This window comes from Streptopelia decaocto, assembly GCF_964273445.1.
Source record: "Streptopelia decaocto genome assembly, chromosome: 9".
In the NCBI taxonomy this organism is placed as follows: Eukaryota; Metazoa; Chordata; class Aves; order Columbiformes; family Columbidae; genus Streptopelia; species Streptopelia decaocto.
In genome coordinates this window covers 9,270,629-9,293,675 of record NC_138664.1, presented here as the reverse complement: position 1 = coordinate 9,293,675, position 23,047 = coordinate 9,270,629, and the positions used below count along the sequence as shown (strand labels likewise).

General features: G+C 42.6%; 1 protein-coding gene across 3 annotated transcripts in view; it reads left to right on the top strand.

The window, feature by feature from the left end:
* IGF1R (insulin like growth factor 1 receptor) overlaps positions 1-23,047 on the top strand; it is a 167,783-nt gene that overhangs the window by 135,600 nt on the left and 9,136 nt on the right. For 2 of the 3 annotated variants that reach the window (XM_082060536.1, XM_082060535.1), the window contains exons 10-20: positions 109-313; positions 4,275-4,561; positions 5,761-5,897; positions 6,231-6,390; positions 7,430-7,535; positions 8,882-8,952; positions 10,275-10,504; positions 10,799-10,909; positions 11,676-11,835; positions 14,079-14,208; positions 18,632-18,766. In XM_082060536.1, coding sequence (XP_081916662.1) covers positions 109-313; positions 4,275-4,561; positions 5,761-5,897; positions 6,231-6,390; positions 7,430-7,535; positions 8,882-8,952; positions 10,275-10,504; positions 10,799-10,909; positions 11,676-11,835; positions 14,079-14,208; positions 18,632-18,766 — 1,732 coding nt within the window. The remainder of the gene's footprint in view (positions 1-108; positions 314-4,274; positions 4,562-5,760; positions 5,898-6,230; positions 6,391-7,429; positions 7,536-8,881; positions 8,953-10,274; positions 10,505-10,798; positions 10,910-11,675; positions 11,836-14,078; positions 14,209-18,631; positions 18,767-23,047) is intronic. The other variant, XM_082060537.1, reaches the window with a different exon arrangement.

Below are 23,047 nucleotides of genomic sequence, written 5' to 3'. Positions count from 1 at the left end.
ATGATTCACAACTCTTTTGTGAATAGTAGCAAGTAGAAGGGAATGGATTGTTGCTGTATTGATAGTGTGGAGAGAAAGGAACAAGTCACCTCTGTTCTTCCTTTTAAGATAAAGTCCCAATTCGAAGATACGCTGATGGGACCATTGACACAGAAGAAGCTACTGAACCCACCAAGCCAGAGGGCTGTGGGGGAGAAAAGGGACCTTGTTGTGCTTGTCCCAAGACAGAGGCAGAAAAGCAAGCTGAGAAGGAGGAGGCAGAGTACCGCAAAGTCTTTGAGAACTTCCTTCACAACTCCATCTTTGTCCCCAGGTAATGGATTTTGGACACTTTCTCTTTGCAAGGGAGTTAATAATTCCATTGTTTAACGTCTCCTAGAGCTCAGGCTTCCTGGACATGAGACCAGACGTAGATAACACCTGAAACACATAAAAATTGTCTTTCCTTTAGTGAAACAGTATGCAGCCTTACTTTGCAGTTTCTCTTATTCACTAATTTTCATCTCTTTCTCAATTTTACCTAACCGTAAGAGTTCTTACCTACATTGTTCAAGGATTTTAGTGATGGTTTCTTTTCAGAGTCAAGAGTCACTTGAGGAGCTCTTTGTCTTTAAGGGTTTTGGAGATGAGCAACATGTGGCAGACAAAGGGTTTCAGATGTGATCTTTCCCTAAATAGCCATTTAAGTGCTTGTGTTCCCAATCCGAAGATTTATTTGCCTTTGAAATTGAGGGCAGAGTCACCTCGCAGAATTGAAGCTGGTTTTCCTTTCTCACGGCACTAATTGCAAAGGGCACGTTGGTTTCCTGGGTCTGTGCTGCAGAAAGTATTAAATATGTCCGCTCTTCCATGATAAACACTACTGCTTACACATTAAGTGCAATAGTAACGATTTTATGCTGCAATATAGAGTAGATACTACTGAATTAATTGGTGATTTTGATGCTTGAGTTTCCAATTTCTCCTTCATGTAAGCTTGTTCTTACTTTAGATAATTGGATCCTGGGGCCTTGCACACAGCGTATAGCTGTTACGTTACCATCTATAAACGATCACACTTCAATTATGCGTGTTATCTCGTTGCTTTTGTTGGCAGGTGAAGTTCATGGTGAAGTCCTGTGTTTGAGAACCCTGAAGTGTGGCATTGCTGTTCATTAAAACTGGTTTATGTCTCTCTCCATTGTGATTTTTGGACCTTTATTCAAGGATGTGTTGGACTGACTTGTCTGGGGTTGGGACTGAGATATGTGTAGGGTCTCTTAGCTTTGTCCAAAACATGAAGAACTAAATACTGCTTCTCGTTGGAAGCAGGGAGTGTTGTATCTGAGCTGTGTTTGTCACGTTTTGTGGTTGGACTTGTGCAGCGTTTCCTTACTGATGATGTGAAGCAGCTGCAAAGATGGGGTGCAGAGAACCACCAGCCACCACGGCTGGCCAGGCTGTAATTCCTGAGCAGTGTGCAGTCTTGTCAATGTGATCTGAAATAGCACAGCAAGGAGTTTTGAAAGGCATGTGTCAGGTCTAAACTGCTTGAAAGTCTGTTACAAAGGAATTATTTTGTTTCACCAAAGCTTTGTTGTTTTAAATGTGTTGTTTATCTTCTCCCAATTTTTCTTGCACTCCTGCCCTCCCCAAGGAAACTCACAGAACCTTGAACTCAGTGACAAATAAACCGACCAGTTCACAAAGAATTTCCTGAAAGCTTGACAGGTTCCCTTTTTCTGAACTTACTGCCATAAGGGTGTGTTTTGTGACAGCGAGGGCAGATAAGGTACCACACTCAGAAATAGCTGCATAGCAAAGCGACTTTAAAGAGACTGTATGTCAGGGAAATTAAAGATTATGAGCTATTGAGACATCTCCATAGGACAAATCTAAGCAGCTCATTACTTGCTGATGTCTATTTTTTTTTTATTTCTCTCTTTCCCAAGGGAGAAATTAATTAATGTGTTAATGCAAACCTCAATAGTAGTATTAGTTTCCAGTGTTCTACCTGTCTCTAGGATATTATGAAAGAGATACAGCATGTAATACAGTGTGAAAATATTTGACTGGGTGGTGTTAAGGTTATTAAACAGGCTGCTGGTGTGATGGTGTGTGCGGGTTCCTGTGTTACGGCAGCGGCGAGGCACATGTCACACAACAGGAGGATGGTTTGTCTCTGAGATACAACACAGGAGGATGAGTTACTATGCAAGTTTTTTGATTCTCTAATGAGCAGGAGGAGATGGGCTCTGTGTGTAGTAGAAGGTATCATTACTGAGAAGTAACATGAAACTTGCCATAACGTAGGACATTAGTTAGCTTTTAAGCTAAATGACCCGCTTTTTCTTTTCTTCATTTTATTTTCAATTTGATTTAATTTCTTACAGTGTTGTTTTCTAATTTTTCTCTTGCTTTTCTCTTCCTTCCTCTCCTTCAACAGAATAGATGATTTCTCATGTTTTTATCTCTAGACTTATTTCCTCGGATGCTTGTTTTTTGTCTTTATCGGCACCTTTCACGAAAGCAGGAAGCTGCTTGATAGAAAAGCAGTGGTGTCAGATCTCTTGATGTTTTAATCATGTTTGCCTTGTAGTTACCCTGCAGGTCTTTTTCTCTTCCTCGTGTGACTGTAGTTTTCACCAACAGATTTTGTGCTGCTTTCCCTGTCTTTTTCCCCAAAGGCAAGGTAGGACTGCAGGGTTCCTCTCCACACACACTGTGCCCCACACTGATACCATCAGGGAGTTGGAACTTCATGTCTCCCATAAAAGCAGCGATAGATAAAGTCATGGTTTTGGGGTTCTTGTCTTATCATGTGCTTTTGTGGTGAGTTGAAAATGTACTTTTTATTTTCACTGCTTTTATCACAAAATCTGTGCAAGTGTTCATCAGTTCAGTGCTGGGCATCCTGTGAGCTTTTAGCTCTTCAAAAGTTTGCTCTTTCCACTGAATTAAAGCATTAAATAAATACTTATCCTAAGCAAGGTGAATAGCTTTAGTAACTTCCATAAATCTCAGTGTAGAGGAGGTGCAGGTGCTCACATCTGTGTAACTCCCCTGCACCACGCTGACAAGTTACAACGTTCACTTGCATGTTGCTTTAAACAATTTCTTGGTAACTTAGGAAGATTTTTTTCCCATGTCTTCATTTATTTAACAACTACTCAAGATATAGTAAAAGGAGCTTGGAAAATGTTGTAGTAAACTCCTAAAAAAATTTCATCCAACCTGTGCCAGAAGATTTCAAAACCAAGGCAGGCTGTTCTTGGCTCTCTGCAGCAGGCTGTTCTGGGGCTGAATGTACAAGACGGTATATTTGACAGCGAATGAATTTCTCCCCTTGAGTCATCTCTCTTCCTGTTGTGTGTTTGAGGGAAGCCTTATTCGCCCCATTTGTAACCCGCTCTCTGCTAGAAACATGTCAGGCTTTACCTTTGTCCTTGGTCACCGTTGCACTGACGCAAGACCAAGTGGCAAGTCTAATGTGTAGCAGTTGTGTTGGTTTGCCAATATCAGCCCAGTTCTAAGAGTATTTTCATATTGACGCTTGTACTGGTACTCAGACCTGTCCTCTACAACAGTTCCTTAGACTTGAGAAAGTAGTGGTGTTGCTGTAAATCCTCAAGTTTTCCAGTCTGCACAAATTTTATACAGATGCCTGTAAGGCCAAGCGAAGTTGGTTGGTTAACTCTTTGCTGTACGTGATATTAATACCCCATTTTCTCACACAGGATTATCGTTCCTTTGCAGAGCTTTTGTTTGGCTGAGACAAGCAGAGATACACAAAGCACCGCACATTAGTGGTTGTTAACATTCATGGTTTTCAGCTACTTTCCAAGGTTTCTTTTCTCACTCCAATACATTCAAAGTTCTGTAATTTTATCGCAGCTGAAAAGAAAGTCAGTGTTGCTAATCCAGTGAACTTCAGAACAGTTTTTTCCCCCCAACTTTTCAACCTCTAACATCTCACTTTTATTTTAAGTGCCACTAAATAGAAATCTAGGATGCTTATTGAAAAATAGTGAAACCATTTTTGCTGGTGGATTTATTGTGTGAGGTCAGAGGTTTACAAGTGTATCTTGAAGCTTCAGGGTTTTGATTTGTTTCTGACTAAGAGAGCAATAGGGTGTGCAGGTTCGGATTAAGAGGAAGTTTTGTCTTGTTTTGCAGTTTATATAGGTTTTTTTAATAGCAGAGTTACCTGTTTTACTGGGGTTTTTTGCACAGAGCTGGAGGAGAACTGGCATTTCTCTGGAGAGACCTTTTCTCTAATTTTGTCTGCTCCACAGGCCCGATCGGAAGCGAAGGGACGTGTTCCGAATCGCAAACGCCACTTTGGCCGCTCGGAACAGGAATGCGACTGGGACAGATCACTTTGCCAATGTTTCCGACGCAGAGGAGAGCGAGGTGGAATACCCGTTTTTTGAGACCAAAGTGGATGGCAAGGAGAGAACCGTGATCTCCCATCTCCAGCCTTTTACTCTTTACCGCATTGATATCCACAGCTGCAACCACGAAGCCGACACGCTCGGTTGTAGCGCTTCCAACTTTGTCTTCGCAAGAACGATGCCTTCAGGTATGCTCTCACAAGTATAACGCTTTGTTTTATTTTCTGGGGAGAGATCCGTCTCAGGGAGGACGTGCCCTCCAAAAAACATTGGAGGAACATGGAGGTGTGTAATAAATTCTATGCAAGAAAATAGATTGGAACTATATAAAACTTTGTTACGGTAGTTTAGTGTCTTTGACTGGTCTACTGTTTGTAGAAGTGTGTGCGTTGACTACCGAGATAATATAATTAAGAGAGAGTCCGTTTCCCAGCCCTACAGGTGACAGCCACAGACAGGGTGGGTCGGCATCTAGAGCACTTCAGATAGGAAGCGTTGAATGCTGTACCCATGTTTGGGACTTCTACAGATTGTACGTCTTCTGAGAAGAATAGAGATGATTTTAGTGTAGGCTCGTATGCATCCAGCAGAGAGATTCCTTCTGACTCCAGCAGGTGTCTGGGAATATTTGATGCATAATGGTAGCAATTTCGTTTTGTTTCTGGAAGGAAGGACTATCATAATCCAGACTCAGCTGTGTCAGTAAAAAAGCAAAAAGTATTGCTTATTTCAAGGAAATAAGGAAATCTGTGAGATTGGGGAAAAGGAAGTAAGTGTTACCAGATTTTTAACGTGTGGCTCTGAAAATTAAAGGTTAAACAATTCTGTTTTCTTCTAAGCGTAACAACTGTATTTTTGAAAAAAAGTGGCCTTTTTTTCTTTAACTGAAGTGATCTTCATATTCCTGTTAAATTTTGAATAAAACACATAGAATGATCAGGGCGCATTCAGAGTGCTGCTGATAATACTCTGTTTAAACTGCGATTTCCTAAGACTGGATGCTTTAGGAAACGGCTGCCGGCAGGACAGGCCCTGCGTGCTCACAGCCCTTTGGTGGGAACAGCTGTCTGCGCCGCTTTGGTGTCCTGGCAAGTTTGGAAGGAAGAGCCAGATGCTGATGAACAGGTTCTCTGGCACAGAGCACAGTGACTAACGCAGCGATCCTACCTGGTGAAGCCGTTTACACTGCGCTGGTTTTCTGGCCATCAGAAGTGCAGACTTTGCTAATCTCCCCAAAAAGCCAATGCATTTTGCTGTGGGTCTTTGAACAGCACTTACTGCAATGCTTCGACACCTGAAGAATAGTGCAAACCTTTTATTTTCCCCAGTTCTTGCTGAAGTTTCAGTAATAGGTGTTGTTCTCACATCACTTGTAAATATTTTACAGAGGGAGCAGATAACATTCCGGGAACGGTAGCATGGGAAGCAAAAGAAGAAAATACCGTCTACCTGAAGTGGTCAGAGCCCGCAAATCCAAATGGGCTGATACTCATGTATGAAATCAAATATGGGCAGCATGGAGAGGTGAGGATCTGACATTTCTCTGTTAAAAATTACTACTTGTAACTTTAATTGCATACGAAGTGGGATCTTTCTTAACTGCTTCTGTGCAGTGCTGCAGGCCATAATAGAAATTGTGATTTCAAACACTCACAAATGACCAGCGTGCCATTCCTTTGTTTTGTTTATTTTGACAGTTTTTGAACTCCACGTCTCTCCTTCAGATGTCTGAAGAAAAACTGATCAGATGAGACTTTTAGATCTAAAACTTAGCTTATCCTGCAGCCATGTGGTTTGCTCAAGACTGTAGGAATGTGAAGATATTAACACAAACTGTAAATTGCTTTTTTCTTCTAGGAGAAGCGGGAATGTGTTTCCAGACAGGAATACAAGAAGCTTGGAGGAGCTAAACTAACTCATCTGAACCCTGGAAACTATTCTGCCAGAGTTCAGGCCACTTCGTTAGCTGGAAACGGGTCCTGGACCGAGCCAGTCTCTTTCTACGTGCAACCCAAATGTAAGACAATTGTTTGTTGTCTTTGTCAAAGTGGGAGACTATTGTCTTTTAAATAATTCCTGATGTTTACACATGTAACTAGGCATAGGAGCCTCTCTCCTGTACTCTGAACACTCATCTTATTTGGCAACTTCTCTGTTCCATTTTTTGACAACCAGGAGGTGCATCTGAGATGTGGTCCTTTTCTTGCATGCATTGTATGAATATGAGAGGTACAACCAGGTGATGGGTGTGTAGAACACGCTTCTGTGGCTTCCTGTGAGCTACAACTCTGTTGGGAATGTCATGCTGGCTGTAACAGCATGGAATGTTGGATTGTACAAAACCAGTGGCAATAAGGCAAACCTGCTTTAAATTGCAGAATAATACAAGAAACAAACAATTGGTTTAGATTTTTGACTGGCAGGTTTTATTAAAATATCAAGGTTTTTTTTTATGTGACCTCTTCCAAGTGACATTTGATAACGATAACATCCTGATCAAAGGGTGATGCTGGTCCTGACAGTGGGAATAATTCATATTTTGGATGACACTCACCACAGTGTCCACAGAGACCTTCTCAGGAACGTTGTATTTAGTTGTAGAGCAGATGTATCCACAGAAGTCTGGAACTCCATCTTTTATTCTTTTTTGGTTTTCTAATTGCTGGACTTCGAAGAACTTGAATTAAATTGCAGTGTGTGTATATTTTTAATATAAGTGTAAGCAATTGGAAGGTGAACAGAAGGTGGAAAAAAGAAAGTGAATATACAAATGAACAATTGCCTGTAAGGAATGTAAGTCCTTAAGCATAACTTGTGAAAACAAACCCAAGACAGACACTGTTCTGTACAAAATTAATGCTTTTCACTGTCTGTATTCTTGTTCCACTCAACTTGAGTCAGGGGGTGTTTCTGAGTACATTTTTCCACATCAGACAAGAAAATGAGAACTTTGATTTGTCCCCTGTATGGAAATATACTGAGTAGGTTTTGAATGTTTCTTTGTTAATGGGGATTTTATAGAAACCCTGATACAATTGTTTTCTTGTTGGTTGCAGCAGCAAACTATGGAAACTTCCTGCACTTGATAATTGTGCTCCCTATTGCTTTCCTGCTCATCATTGGGGGGTTACTGATAATGCTGTATGTCTTCAACAAAAAGAGGTGAGTTGTATATGCTTGTGGCTCAAACTGCAGGAGAGGAATGTTTATTTTCAGATCTGTGCCCATGGAGCAAGTTAGAAATTAAAAAGGGAAATGGCATTCAGAGGACTTGAAGCTGAAGTGGATTCTGTGTTGTTGGTGTGTGAAAGGAGGTGGTTTAGAGTTACCAGCAAGAATCTGGCTGCTGCTTGAGATATGAAGAGGCTTTTTATTACAGTGTCGTGTTTGAGAGGGAAGAGAAAGGGTTGTCAGAACATACCCACTGGGACAATGGTGGCAGACACTGAACCTGTGTAATCAGAAGCTTTCACTGAAATATGCATCAATACAAATAATGGAAACTTAGTTCTGTTTAGGTTAATTTGATTTCTTGCAAATTCTAGAGTTTTTTTTGAAGTCTTTATATCTACTTTAAAAATTACATCCTGGGCAGAGCAGTCTAGGGGACTGTTTGACTGATTTGTTTTCCTCAGGTTTTTGGTTTTTTGTAACTAGTGATTTTTTTATTTATTTATTTGAGTTACATAATGAGAACTTAATACAAGTCAGTACAAATACTCAGCATTGCAACTTTCTAGGCATGGAGGTTTTTCATTACTCTCATATAAATGATGCTCATTGAGCATCTCACTGTTTCCAGCTCCAGTTGATTTGTGTGCAGGCTGTAGTGCCAGTTCTCCTCAAGCACTCCAGAAAGGGCTTTGCATCTAGTGAGGGACACCACCTGCCTGGCCTACCTTGACTTCTCTTTGCTGGAACACCTGATAACTTATCCTTCTTCAAAGTGTTGTTCCAGCCCACAAGAATGTACTGTCTTTGTTTTTCTGAGAGGCTGATTGATAATCCCACTTGTACAGCCGGTCACCTGCGAGAGCTCCCTCAGTGCTGGATAAATGTCTTACTCCGAAAATCACCCCAGTAAAACTGGGCAGGGGGGAAGTGGGGTGTGCGTTTAAAATTAAACAATAGAAAAGCTTTATAAAATAGTTGAATGGAATTCCCCATTAAAAACAATCTTGGCGTTTGCTAGATCTCTCTTCCCTGCAATAGAGCAGATGGTGTTCAAGTATCAGCCACAGGAGTTTACCCAGCAGCTAAAAGTATCTTGTGTTTACACTGTTTTGGTGCTGATTTGGTACAGACAAGACTGCAGGTTTCCTGGGAAGGCCGCTCTGGGCTGTCCCATTGATTATGTGAGTTAGAGTCAGAACTTGGTTTGTCCCCTTTGTTTGTCTGAAGGGCTTTTCACATCCAGTAAATAATATTCTGTCATTGAGCAAATGGTGGGAAAACTGTAGAAATTTACCTAGTTTTAAAGATAAAAAAAAGAAACAATATTTTGACAGGAACAGTGACAGACTGGGCAATGGAGTTCTGTACGCTTCTGTGAACCCCGAGTACTTCAGTGCTTCAGACGGTAAGTGTGGCCTTGCACTTCTCATGCTTTTCCTTCAGTTTGTTCTGTTTGTGTCTGACTTTGAAAGGTATGAAACTCTAAAAGGGATGTTGTAAAACCACATTCTCTCTTTGGTTCATTAGCGTAGCTATGGAGTCCATCATTGATGATACATAAGTGTCACCTGTGTGTTGAAACCAAGAAGTTTTTTAAATCTTTCCTGTAGTTTATTCAGCTGAGGCAGATTTGGATGCATGAGTTTCACTTTCAGATTATCGTCTACTCATCCAGTGATGTTTTCACTGGAATGAAAGAATTCATCAGTTCGTTGTCTTTCATGTTTGCCCTATTCTGACCCGTTGGAACAAACCCACTGTTTGTCTCTATGTACTTCTCATGTGAGAAATAGTAACATTTACAGAAAACAATACTGTCTCCTTGCTTCCCATCCCAATAAAACTCTCCAACAACTTTTCACAGTTGGAGAAAGAGAAAAGCCATCTTTGTGGGCTTCCAGACATATCACATGCAGAAATTTTGTGTTAAACTGAGCATGGATGTTTAATGTAATCCATAATTGTTTCTTTCAGTATCTGTAGTGTAGATAAGACCTATCTGTCAATGTTCATGCTATAATCCTCTATTTTTGCATCCCGTCGTTTTGCCCGGTCAGAGCACGTGACACAACTGTCCCCTCCTGTGGTGACTGACAGACAGCAGCATTGGTGACTGCTCAGATGTCATCTTGCCCGGGGTGGTGCTGGCAGTCACCTTCGGAGATCTCTCGTCTGCCTCAGATCAAAGACTTGCAGCAGCAGCAAGTTCTTTTCCTTCCTGGTGCAACAGTGTGTGTGCAAGTGATCAGAATAATTTCATACAGAGAGCCTACTAGATCAGAGAGTCTCGTTCCCTCTACTCATAAAATCAATCTGTTAATAGAGAATACAGCAGACACGGAACTGATACAGATGATCAAGTGTGTTTGATGCTGTCTGGAAGAATTAGAAAACTGAGGATCCCTAGAAAAACTCAAACCTAAAGAATTGATTCAAGCATCTTCCCACTCTGATTTTGTGCTTTGAGGTTCCTTATTTCTATCCCATTATGTTAGTACCATAGTGAGGCCTCTTCAGGTCCATCTCCATGTTTCTTTAAGATTTATTTGCATGTCAAACGTTTACCTGTCTCTGTATGGAGAAGACTATGAGCTGTTTGCTCATGTCTTGGAAGGTCTCAGCGTTGTCTGTTGTTTACAGTAAAACTGGGCAGTTGATACCGTAAAGCAGTGAGTATTGTACCACTTGTAGAAGTGGAACATCGAGGCCTGTGCTTTCTGTCCTTAGTGTATGTTCCAGACGAATGGGAGGTGCCCCGCGAGAAGATCACCATGTGCCGCGAGCTCGGCCAAGGCTCCTTTGGAATGGTGTACGAGGGAATAGCCAAGGGAGTGGTGAAGGATGAGCCGGAGACAAGGGTGGCCATCAAGACTGTCAATGAGTCTGCGAGCATGCGTGAGAGGATAGAGTTCTTGAACGAGGCCTCTGTGATGAAGGAGTTCAATTGTCACCATGTGGTAAGTCATGAAAGCGTAACCAGGTCGTGATTTGTACAGCCCCAGCGCTTTCTGGCATGAGGGTGTTCAGGGCATGTCTTCACTGACTGAGGTGGGAATTTGGAATCTGAACTTCGACTGTGTACAGCTTTATGATATTGTTGTTAAACAGGAGTCAGGGAGTGGAAGCAAATCTACTTTCAGACATTTCCCACAGGTTCATGGGTGTTTGGGGCTATATATTGACATGAATAAACGATTACTACAGTTTGCTTAGCTGTATTTGCAATTGAACGTTTGTTTTCCCTCTTTCAGGTTCGGCTGCTTGGTGTTGTTTCTCAGGGCCAGCCTACGCTTGTTATCATGGAGCTGATGACACGTGGGGACCTCAAAAGTTACCTGAGGTCATTGAGGCCAGACACAGAGGTGAGTCATGAGTTTGCTGGGTGGTTTTCTTATTTCTTCAGTTAGAATCAGCCTGAGCGAAACAGTGTCACGTTGGAAGCAGCAGACAATTAACCTTCCTTGACCCTCTCCTTAAGCTCTAAGAACAAAACACGAGCTGCTCTGTGATCTGCAACACCTTTCTTCGTGAGATAGCTAATGCAAACACCCCGTGTGCTGCATGGAGTAGGTCAGGTCCCTTCTTGTGTTATCGAGCCCTGTTTTCCAGATCCAAATGAAATCTCCTGTCTAATCTAATTTTTTGTCAAGATGTTAATCAAAAAATTGTCTAGCTGAAGCGTGCGTGTTAGGTTTCACGTTGTACATCCTGCCTGTTGCCTCTGTTGGAAAGGAGAAGTCTCGTATCTTAGCCAATATGCATACTCTGCTATGTAGGCTCTCAGTCTAACAGCAAAAATTGCCACATATGAAACTCCATAGGTGTAAGATAATGTCCTTATACCAAAAAGACTTTCTGGCTTGTATTCCGTAAAATAGAAAGGCTTAAAAGGGCTATGTGGGAGTTCTGTTCGTAACCCAGCTTGATATGGCCACTTTTCCCACTAAGTAGATGCTGTTGTGTACATAATCATGAGTTTTTGTTTAGCCTGGATCATTTCAGGCTGAATTGTGATAATGGGGTTTTTATTTAAATATTATCATTTAAATAAAAGTTACAACTTGGTGTAGAATTAGTTACCTTTTTTTTTTCTCCTCTTACCTGTTGTATCTTCTTAATCTTGCTCAGAATAATCCTGGCCAGGCACCTCCAACTCTGAAGAAGATGATTCAGATGGCAGGAGAGATTGCCGATGGGATGGCATACCTCAACGCCAACAAATTTGTTCACAGAGATCTCGCTGCGAGAAACTGCATGGTGGCAGAAGACTTCACAGTGAAAATTGGAGGTGCGCTTTCTTGACTTGGACACAAATGAAAAACATCATCCCGAAAAATCAGCATCTTAGAAGGCGTTTTAATTTTTTGAAAGGTGTTCAAAAGACCTTTTAAAACTTAGCGCTAGTTTAAATCTCTGCAGAGTGAAATATGTTCCTTGTGAAGGCTTGCTGTGATTTAAGATCTGCGAGCAGTCAACGTTGAGTTGAAACTCTTGGAATACCTCTACTTGCTGCTGTTCCAGTGGGGAAATGGTACAGTTGGGTGGGTTTAAAAAGAGCTGGCGAAGCTGTGATTTGAGGTGCAGATGCTGCAGTCGTCTGGGCGGATGGCGTAGTTACCACTGGTGTGTCACTCACTTTTCTGTTAATGTGCAAAAGTCATTCCACCTCCTGTTTTATTGATTAAAGAATAAGGGTTATTTTAAAGCATATCTGATTTGGAAGTGGAGTGTAAGGCTTGAATTCATTTGGATGCTTTCCAGTCTGAACTGGAGTTCGGCTTTCCAGGCAACAGAATGGCTTTTCCTCTACTCTGCTGTTAGAACACAACTTCTTTTTTTCCTTCAGTATCCTTCCAAAATAGTGTCAGAGTCTTTTTCAGACTTCTCTCCAGAGAGGATGATTTTAAGCTTTTGGCTGTTTTTGAGTTGTGCACATTAAAATAACACGTATGGCAACAGCCTGCTGCTGTAGGAAACTAATTCTTTTTCTCTGAGCATAATGCAACTATTTTGATAATTTGTGTAAGTAATCCTGTCATTTGGGAGAAAGAAAAAATTACTTCATTTTGAATGAGTTAATTAGGAAATAAAATCTTTGGAGGATTTTGTGCATTTTCTGCAGGTTCGGGGAAAGTCAGCCTGAATCCTTCCCATTCCAATTTCCTTACTCTTCATCCCCCCACCAGCATATTTTTGCAATTCTTTGAACTGAAGATGGTGCATTTCTTCCCTTTAACGTGGTACATGGTTACCCCGAAAGCATTTTGTGGAATATGCTGCACACTGTTCTCATTTATGTACCAGTATGAAAATCCCTTCATGTAGAAGCAGTTTGGGAGCATCTTGACAGTAACATACCAGCTCAGACTGTGTAGATCTTAGAGGAAGAGCTTTATGCTACACTGTCCTGTTTCTTATTTGCATTACATTTTTAAAGAATTTTCTGTTCAGCCCGGGTAAAGTCACCCTGGTGTGTGGGAGTGATGGAATAGCTGCACAGATGGGCTTTTTAGTCATAATCACTGAGGGCATCCGTGTCCCCTGCAGACAAGGAATGATAAGCATCAATGGTCAGTTCCTTATCCCAGACTGGTTGTAATGACATCCATAGACTTGGTAATAACACCCGTGAGAACTGGAAGAATTCTGTCCTCTTTTCACTCCGCTTTTGCCAGGAAAAAACAAACAGGGCAACTACAGGTCTGTATTGATAAAGTGGATTTTGCCCTCGGTCTGCTGTGTTAGCAGACAGCATTTAATATTAGTGAAGAGATTTGATGCCACCTGATTAGTTAATTTTTTGGCTAGTGTCTGCAAACATAGTTACTGGTTTAAATAGGCTAGTCCAGGACCCAGCAGTTTGGTGTGCAGAGGAAAAAGTTCTGGAATAAGTCTGAGTTAGAGTCAGGAGATGAGCATTGCTAGGTCTGAGTCCTGCAAATGCTTACGTATTTACAGCCAAGGAGATGCATATGAGCCGAAGTATGTCTTTAACATTGGTCTGTGTTTGTCTTAAATGAATAGCCTAATCCATTTGAGATGGAATATTATACAAGCATTGGAAATTACCTTTGGAAAGAGAAAAAAAAAAGTGAGAGAAGCATTTGCCTCAACATGTGAGATTCTTTACTTAAAGACAATAATAAACAATAGTATTAAGTATGTACTAAAGGAGCTCTTTAAAAGGAAAAGAAAATAATTGAATTTTAGGACAGATTAGTGAATTACATGACCTTCAGAAGACTTAGCTTACTGCAAGTCTTGAGCATAAATCCTGGATCTTTTAATATTAATTATTTAAATTATTCAGACTTCTCGTCCACTGAAGTCAGTGGTAAAGATGTCCTGGTTTTTGGGGGAGGGAAGCGAACCAGCCCTAAGGCAGCAGGTAAAGTGCCTGGTAACAGTGTCATGGTAACAGATTGCAGATTCTTTACAAAAACTTAGAATCTCTGCTGGCTGCAGTGGTTTATAGTAAAGCAAAGTGTTCATTATAGAACCATGCAAACTAAAATCATTTATACCTTCTAGATTTTGGCATGACAAGAGATATCTACGAGACAGATTATTATCGGAAAGGAGGGAAAGGTTTGCTGCCTGTGCGCTGGATGTCCCCGGAATCACTGAAAGATGGAGTCTTCACAACGCACTCTGACGTCTGGTAACCAAAAAGGGGCTCTGAAAAACAGTTTTACCCCCTCTTCTTTCTAGCCTCTGTTCTTGTTGTCGGTAGCTTAATTAAGTGTATTGCTTCTCCCGTCACTTCAAAGGTAACTCTCTTTTTCCGCTGTGAAGCATTCTGCTTTCTAGTTCATAATTCCATTGCAAAATCAAGAACTTGTGATGCTCAATTCTGCTCTTAGAGCAGGATTAAATGAATTTCCAAAACCGGAGGTGGCGGCATGTTTCCTGCTGCGGGCTGTAAAATCAGTTGTGCAGTGCAAAACATTACCTTCACGTGGAAGAGCAAGTTGTCATTTTTCAAATTGCCCTCCTTCAAGAAAAGCATTAAAAGTTGCCAAGAATATAGAAGGGATCATAGTGCTGACCTGCTTTTCTATCAAAACCTTCTGTGTAAATAACTCCACTTTCCCGCAGACGGCTTGTGTACTCTAGCAGGTTTTTTCTTGGGAGTTCTCCCTCGTGTAAATCCTTCTCCATTTGGAGCTCTCTTTGCTTGTTTTATATACCGCAAGATGCAGAAAGAGGTTTTTCTTTCAAAGCATGTTGCCTAGTTGCTGTATCTGTGAAGTTAATAGAGGCATTCAGGAAATTTCAAAATACACTTCTCAGAAATAATAGTCTGGAACTATTCCCCCCCACACCCCCAAAAAAACTTTTGCAGATAGGTAGGGAGGACTTGGCAGAAGGTGAACGTGTACTGGCAAAACCTACACTCCGTCTTTTATGGTTTCTCTGCCTTCCTAACAAGGTGTTTTTACTGCTGATCTGTTACAGAATTGGCAGCTGATTGCCTCAAAATGTCTAGAAGTCAGTAGGAATGATATTTTAGTAGTAAACTGCAATTTCTTTAAACAGCTTGAGGATTTTAGAATCAGTGAAAGGTTTGTAAGAGGAATTGTGTTGCAAGAAAAAAGCAAAGCGTCAGAATGTTGCTTAATTTTTTTTTTTGCATACGGCTAGTAACTTACTTATGAATTCAGTACCTCTCATACTCAGAAATAGGTGAAAATAACCGCTTTGGGTTGAAGGGGAAGCTCCGTTATCAGCCTTTTATCTAACAGAACAGCGCAGGTACACTTTTGGCACTCCCCCCTGTAGTAAAAGAATTTTTAGGATTTGTAAGAGCATCACAAAGCAGACAGAAATTTGGAATGTAACACTAGAAAATCCCCAGATGTAGAACTGAATGAGCCTGGAGTGAAGAGCTGCCAGACCTGCCTGTTCTTACCACACAACAGGAACTTTTAAGTCCAGCTGTTGTATCCAAACCAGAGATCAGGTGTCCGGCCTCGGTGATGTACAACACTTGTTGCTTTTAACCCGTAACTGCTAAGTGACATTATTGTTTAAACATAACTTAAATCCAAACCAAAAAACCTCAGAGATGTGATGCCGGGTTAAGCATCAGAGGTAAATTAGTGCTTTAGTTGTGGCAGTATGTACGTGAGTTCTGCCTTCAGCATTAAAAAGATTTGGCGTTCATCAGCCATTCCCTCCAAAGCAGGATCGAGCAAGTAATATTGCAGTTTATCAGCAGGACAGGCTGAGCAAAAGATCGCAGCCAAAAGTCACAAGAAGGAAAGGAGCTTATTGATTATATGGTTGGAAAACTTGGAGGGGCAGGAGTAAAATCTGTCAGGTTTTTACTCGAAAGCATAGAGGGGAAAAATTGCCAAATGGAGAGCAGGTCCCCAGCTCTCATCTGTGCTTCAGACAGTTCCTCCTTGGAGTGGTTGGTCATCTTAGTTGTTAGAAGTGACTTATTCTGAAGTTCAGTTGACCTGGCTATACTGTCTTGAGGTACAAAAGCACTGGTTCAGCATGAGGAATGTGATGTTTGTTTCGAAGGCGTATACGTTTGTGTTTGCCCCATGTATCCACAGCTATAGATTCAGAAATTGAAATCTGATTTCCAAATGTAGTGGAGCTTGGTTTATCAGTGTCCGTTTACTTGATCTGCTTATGGCTAAAAGGATTGTTCTGGTTTACTTCTCAGTAACTTTTAGAGCAGACACTAGCATTGAAGGTCTCTTCATGGCAGGAGGAATTACCTGACTCCTTGTATTGGTTCAGATTTTGAAGCTGCTTCATGAAAACCGCGTAGCTTGGCTGTTTGGGGGGCCATTCATTTTCATCAAACAGTAACAGATGTTTGAGATTGTTTCTCCTGCCTTTGTGACATCTGGTTCCATGTTCTTCGAGATCAGTTTTAAAAGCCAAAATGTCAAAAAGACAAAACTGTGTGAGTGGTCAGAGCCCAAGATTTATAAGCTGTAAGGTGAAATGGCAAACTGCAGAAGAGTGTCTGGAGATTCTGAAGGGTGGAGCTTTATTTTAGCAATTCATTCTTTTATTGCTCCTCAGACTGAAGAATGAGGTAATTAGACAAGACTGTTTTTGTTGTAGTTAGGGAAGGAGAGCATTTCTAAATTCATGTAATGCTGTTCAGGGTGAGGGCATATTTCTATGAATACGTCTTTAGCATCTTGCATTCTTTCAGAGCTGGTAGTTGCCTTCAAGGAGCAACATAAGTTGATTTGTTATGAGAATAGGACTAGTAGGTGCACAAGACTTGTTCTCATTATTCCTGCAGTGATCAAAGTAGCTTCAAAGGCACCAAAATGTTGGGCTGACCCTCTGTCCCTCCCTCCCCTGAAAGGCAAACAATTGCAAGCCTGTTTGTGGCTTCTGGCTCCAGATGCAAACCAATTCAGATACACTGGAGAACTGGAAGATAAAACCGCGCTGCCATAACCAGCTAATAATATTGGACTCCTGTTTTCACAACAATGCCCTATTGAAACTATGCTGCTTTTTTTTCTCTCTAAGCTTGACTCAGCATTTTAGCCGCAGAAGAGAAGGCATCATCTAGACTTTTTTTTTCCTGCACAGCAGCTCTAAAAGTAGATGACTTTTCAGTGCAGGGCAGACAATTTGAGCCATGTCTGCTCAATAAACTAATTTTAAATTGAGATATTTTTAGAAAGTGTCAATACTTACGTCCAAACTACCCAATTACATAGCTATGCTTATCTTTTTTCAGCAGTAATCAATTGCTATTATTAGACAGACTTTGTTTTTTTCACTTCTGTCCTTTGTAGTTAGTTGGAAGGAGCTGGCAGCTCTGTTTCAAGAACATATATATTACATATATGTTCCAAAAGGAGGGTAACCAACTTTCTCCTGGGGGCTTGAATGTTTTGCTATTGAAGCAGCAAATTAGGGCCTTGGTTCCAGAAGCTGGAGAACATTCACGTTTCTTCCATGTCTTTCTCAAAAATTGGTTTTCTTGCTTGCCGCTGTACGTTGCATGCCTTGATCCTTACTTTGCACCTTTCACTTGGAATGGGAAAGAAACCAAAACAGAGGGATAAATGGAAGTGGTGACCCAAGAAGTGTGTTTGTGCCCGGGGAGCAGAGGTTGGTTGGCGTGTTGTCAGTGGCTGGGCAGGCGCGGTGCCCGGGGTGCTGCTGGGGTGGCGAGGGGAGAATGCAGCTTTCGAATCAGATTTGTGTGCCTCAGGTATTTTTGATGAAAAGCTGCTTGCCCTGGAATGAGAGCTCACAGTTCTTACTGCCTTCTCAGCTGCTATCAGGGGTACCTGAGAGATGCCACTTGGAGATTTGGAGTTTAGTTTTTTAAATGTACAGATTTTTTTCTTGCTGTATGTTTGGCTTTCTGGGGGGAGTTGCCAAGCCCACTTCAAATAACCAGTATCTGCAACTTCTCTACCTGCTTAGAAGGTTTGATTCCCCTCACCCAGCCACACACGGATCTTCTTGTAGACTCCTGTGATCAGCTGTCTGTCCAGCCCGTGGTGCTCTGTACAGGAAGCGCAGAGATAGGAACAGATTTTCTTAACTTTTTTTCCTTACCTGCACCTTTCCTTTCCCTCTCCACTCTTCTTCCCACCTCTCGGGGCACCTGAAGTCTGAACTCAAAGCCATGGTAAAGGACAATGAGATAGGAGCTGATTTTCCAGGCGAGCTCACAGCTTAAACCTTTTCTGAGTTAGGCAGCTTCTGGTCAGTGCAGTGAGCTTGTGGTGGCTTTTTCACTGACCTATACCGAACCCGTGTAACCCGGCAATGTTGGACCACTGAATAATCGTAATCACATAGACTATGGTGTGAAAAATTGAGATGTAGCATTACCAGCCTTTTCTTAGACCAGTCTGAAAAGCCACTAGAACTAGGAGCCTGTTTCTCTCCATTGACTAGAGGTGTTTGAAGGCTCCTACACTAGATGATGTGACTGTCACCATAGCTGCATACTTTTTAGCAATGGAAATTTTTTGGTAAAAGAAAGTACCCATAGACACCTGGCTTCTGAGCATCATCTAAGAAAAATACCCCTGTAAAGACTGCACAGCTTTCTAAAGTTCTGATTTGTTTTCCAGGTCTTTTGGTGTTGTGCTTTGGGAGATCGCCACGTTAGCGGAGCAGCCGTACCAAGGCATGACCAATGAACAAGTGCTCCGCTTCGTGATGGAAGGAGGTTTGCTGGAAAAACCAGACAATTGTCCTGACATGCTGTAAGTGTCAAGTAGCCACTGTTCCCAGTGCACAGTTTGTTCTTCTGCTCCCATCAGTGTCTGCCCTGGCTGCCACAGGAGGGGTTTTTAAAAGGGTGACTAATGTGAGGTGCCGCTTGAACAGTCTCTGTAAATCTAGTATTTTATAGTAATCAGACATACCAGAAAACAACTTTGCTTGTGGCCAGAATTTCACTTTGGGCTATTTAATAAGGAAACAAACCCTAATCTTTGTGTTCCTGAATAAATTTAGATTTAATAAAAGCTCATAAGTGACATTTGCCACAGCAGTAGACTTTGCGCCAAAATCTTGTCTCTCCTGTTTAAAGCAATTTTCTAGAGTATAAAGACAAAGAAGAGCTTAGGATAAGCTGACATGTGTTGTGCAAAAACTCTGTGGAATTCTACTTTTTAGTTCAGCATACAGATAAATGAATGTATTGTTCCTTCGTCGGAAGCAGCATTGGATCTGCTCTTTCAGTCACAGCGCTCATTACATCCAGATAAACAAATCTCCCCCACTAACAGTTTAGTTTCCTGTGAGCACAGAAGTACGTACGCAGAAGAACCTTTGCCTGCCTCTAGAATCAATACAAAGCCTTGCAGCAGAGGAGGGTCTGCGGTGCAGCAGAGGAGGGTCTGCGATGCAGCAGGCTTCAGTTTTTCGCTTTACATTGTTGAAACACTTCTGCTGGCTTTTGTGTACAGCGCTCTCAGTTGTTCAGAGTTTATTACTTTGATATACTTCCCGAACTGGCTTTTGGGAAGGAAATACTGCGTCTTGCAGTTATTGAAATTTGTTGGAGGCCCACGGAAGGGATACAATCACTTAAGGGCCTCAGCTGCTTGGGATTCTTAGGAAAAGAGCTTTTTTGGCTGGAGCGCTGGCTTTGGTTTCAGATGACAGGCAGTGGGTTTTGTTGTTTGAGGGGGGTGGGTGGTGTGTGCAGGGGGAGGTGTAGCTGCCATGTGATTCCTCAGTTTCACATTCTTTCCCTTCCACGATGCTGTGGAGAATTTCTGGCAGTCGGATTGACTGGAGGGTGTTTAACACGGTCAGAGCTGTGTGATGGAGGGGGGGGCGGGCAGAAATGGGGGAAGAACAGGGTGTATGAGGGGCTCAGCTCCCCGAGTCCGTAGGAACAAAACACCTCTAACACTGAGAACAAACTCGGCAAGAGATTCAGCGTTATGAATTTCCCATTAGCCCGGGCTGTGTGTGGTATGGACACGGCGACGAGGGCAGTCACAGCGAGAAGCTGCACGTCACTGCAGCCCACGCGGCCCCTTCTCCGTCCTCCTGCTCTGCCCGCTGGGTGCTGCTCCTGCTGAATCCGCTGTCAGGACAACGGGCTTGTGAGCTGGGATAACTTGGTCCGTGTCTGGCAGAGCAAACCTTTGTACCTGTGTGTAGCAGCAAAGGCCTTTTTTGTGCTGATTTCAATGAAGAAGTTGTTCGCGCATTAGGTGTGGCCACCAGGACATTAGTTTGACATAGCAGAGGTGCAGAATAAAAATACTCCTTTCGATTTAGCCACTTACCTCCATCAGAACAAGCAACAAGGATGAACTTGAGCACATCCAGTTTGGTGGTGTCTTTTTTTTTTTTGGTGATACAGTTGTGTATAAAACATCCTGACTCTGTCCAAAATGCAAAAAAATAATAATAATGTATTGACCTTGGAAGGTTATTGTGACTTGCTTTAGCTCCCTTTCAGCTTGTGTTGTCTTTGTAGTAGGACGGACACGCAAGTCTGCTGAAATTCAAATAGGCTGTTGTAGCACTAACAGTAGGGAGCTCAAGGAATAATCTCCACCTTTGTTCTGTGCACATACATTGGGCATTCGAAGAACCTATTTTGTGTTACTCTGTTTTGTTTTGTTTTTTGTATGAATGGGTTTGCTCTTTCCCGTCTTCCATCCCATTTGCACTCTCACAAGTCCTTGGTAAAACATGGGGTCCTCATTTTGTACAGGTTTCTGAAAGATTCTGTTTGAACACCAGTTTCTTGTCATGTCTGTGCCAGTTGAAGGTGTTTTTTAAACAGCACAAATTCGCACTGCTGGAGACTGGTCTGCGATACAAGATGTCCAGAAAGCAAGGCCCACCTACTGCAGGAAGGTCAATATACTACTTGTGCTTGGTGCTGGGTGAAAGCAAGCAAGGAGCTACTTTTTTCTTCAAATTAGTTTGACCTGGAAACGACTGAAATTATGGGCAGAACACGAAATGACCTTTGTGTATAAGAAGGGAATATACTGACATCCAGAAACCTCAGAAAGCTGAAGGAGGTGAACTGCCGTGGGGAAGCGTAGATGAGAACAGAGACAAGAATCTGCTATTTTTAAGCTTGCGGCTGATGTGAGTGTTGACACAGCCGTGCGTGCTCCAGCCACAGCGCAGGAGCTTTCGTACGCGCCTCGTGTCGCCCCCCCTGCGTGAACGCTACGTGGTGCGAGCAGGTCCTGGACGTTCCTATGAGCGCAATGCCAGTAATGCTGGTGGCGGCTGTGCTCTGCAAACCCCCATCGCTGCCAGGCAGCAGCTTTTCGATGGAGAGCAAGGACACTCGAACTGCAGAGGTTCTGTTCTGCACCTTGGTTCTGTCAGATGCTTGTGCGAAGGGGTTTTACGCCGTGGTTGTCTTGTGGTTCGGAGAGGTGGTAAATCCCTGTGAAAGGGGACGGTATTTCTGGAGGCTTTTTACTCTTACACAGGGTGAAATGAGACTCTGTTCTGTTTATGCTGCACCCTCTTGGCATAGTTTGCATGATTTTACAGACAGAACCATGCAACAAGACAGATGGTTCAAGAAGACGGTGCCAGGAGCAGCTTTGCTGTTTTTCTCCTCGTCCTGTGCAATGAGTTCCGGTTTAATGTACCACCATTGTCAGGGCAGCGTTCATCAGGTGGTGGCTGCGTGGCAGGGAGCTTTGTTACAGCCGAAGCTCTCAGCGCGTTCCCGTGGGGCTTCTGAAAGTTGTGGAGCCTGGAATTCCACTCTGGTTTTGAAGCAAAGTTGCTTCTCCACATGCATTGTAGGTGACCAGACTATTTACGCGTTGCTGATTCGCCCTTTGTTGGGGCTCTGCTGTGCAGAGGTGAATCGGCAGCAGAGGTCACAGACGCACAGAACGGTTGGGGCTGGAAGGACCTCTGGAGATCATCTAGTCCAGGTCCTTTCGCTTCTCCCCACCAAACCGAGCCTGATGTAAAGCACAAACACGCACTCCAATGGAACGCAGCTGCTGTAATGATTTTCTATTTTCTTTTTTAAATTTTTTTTTAATTTCAATGTCTCAGTGCAAAAAGTTTCTCGGTTTCTGCTCAGTTCTTTGAGCAAAAGATGCATGAGGGAGACACTGGCTGTTCCTGTACCGCATGACGGTGGCTGCAACTTCCTTGAGCTCGCTTGCCACCAGTCAGGAACACACTTTATTAAACTGCTCAGGTTCTGTTAACAGCCTGTAAATTCTTCCATTGTCTACTGGAAAGGATTTTGTTGTTGTTGTTTAATATAACGTAAACAAGGTCTTTGAACCCACACAGTTAAAAAGAAAAAAAAAAATAATCCTTTTATGGGAACTCTGTAGGGTTTTTAAATCTGGAACGGCTTAAAAGAAACATCACATGTCCTTGTTTGTGCTGATGTCACATGCATTACTCTGCTGCTTGTGGTATCTCCTTAGCGCTGCCCTTAGGCCCCAGGGCGAAGCGCCAGCGAATATCCAGTGTTCTTGGCTCCAGCCAGCGCTTCTATTCAGGGCCGCAGCAGTCAGCTGGAAAGGAAACAGCGATGAAGTAACAGAAATGGATTTTATATATTTATGTCTCAAGCTTTCCTCCTTGTTTGTGAGTGAGGGTATAGTGCAGTTTTATAGCTTGGCTTCGCTTTCACTATGACAGATTTCTTAAAGACTCAAAAACAAGCAATAGTTGAGCCGTGTTTATATGTCTACGTGCCTGTTACAGTACAGTGCTGAGTACCCCGGGAGTTCTCCCAGCACAGACTGGTTTTACCAGCTTCTTTTTGGGTGTCACAGGGCCGTGCTGAGGTGGCTGACTTGTGCTCATGCCGAGTTGTGCCAGCCAAGCTCTAACAGGAACGTTTGTGACTTCAGGCGCACTTCAAACTGCTTTTGTTTTGGTTGAAGAGCTCTCAGCAGCGTTTGCATCCCAAACACAGCAGCTTTCCCTCTCCGTGCTGGTTGAGCTGCGAACGTTGACCCCTCTGAGGAGATGTAACGGTGCCTCCCGAGGAGCGAGGTTCTGCGGGAGGG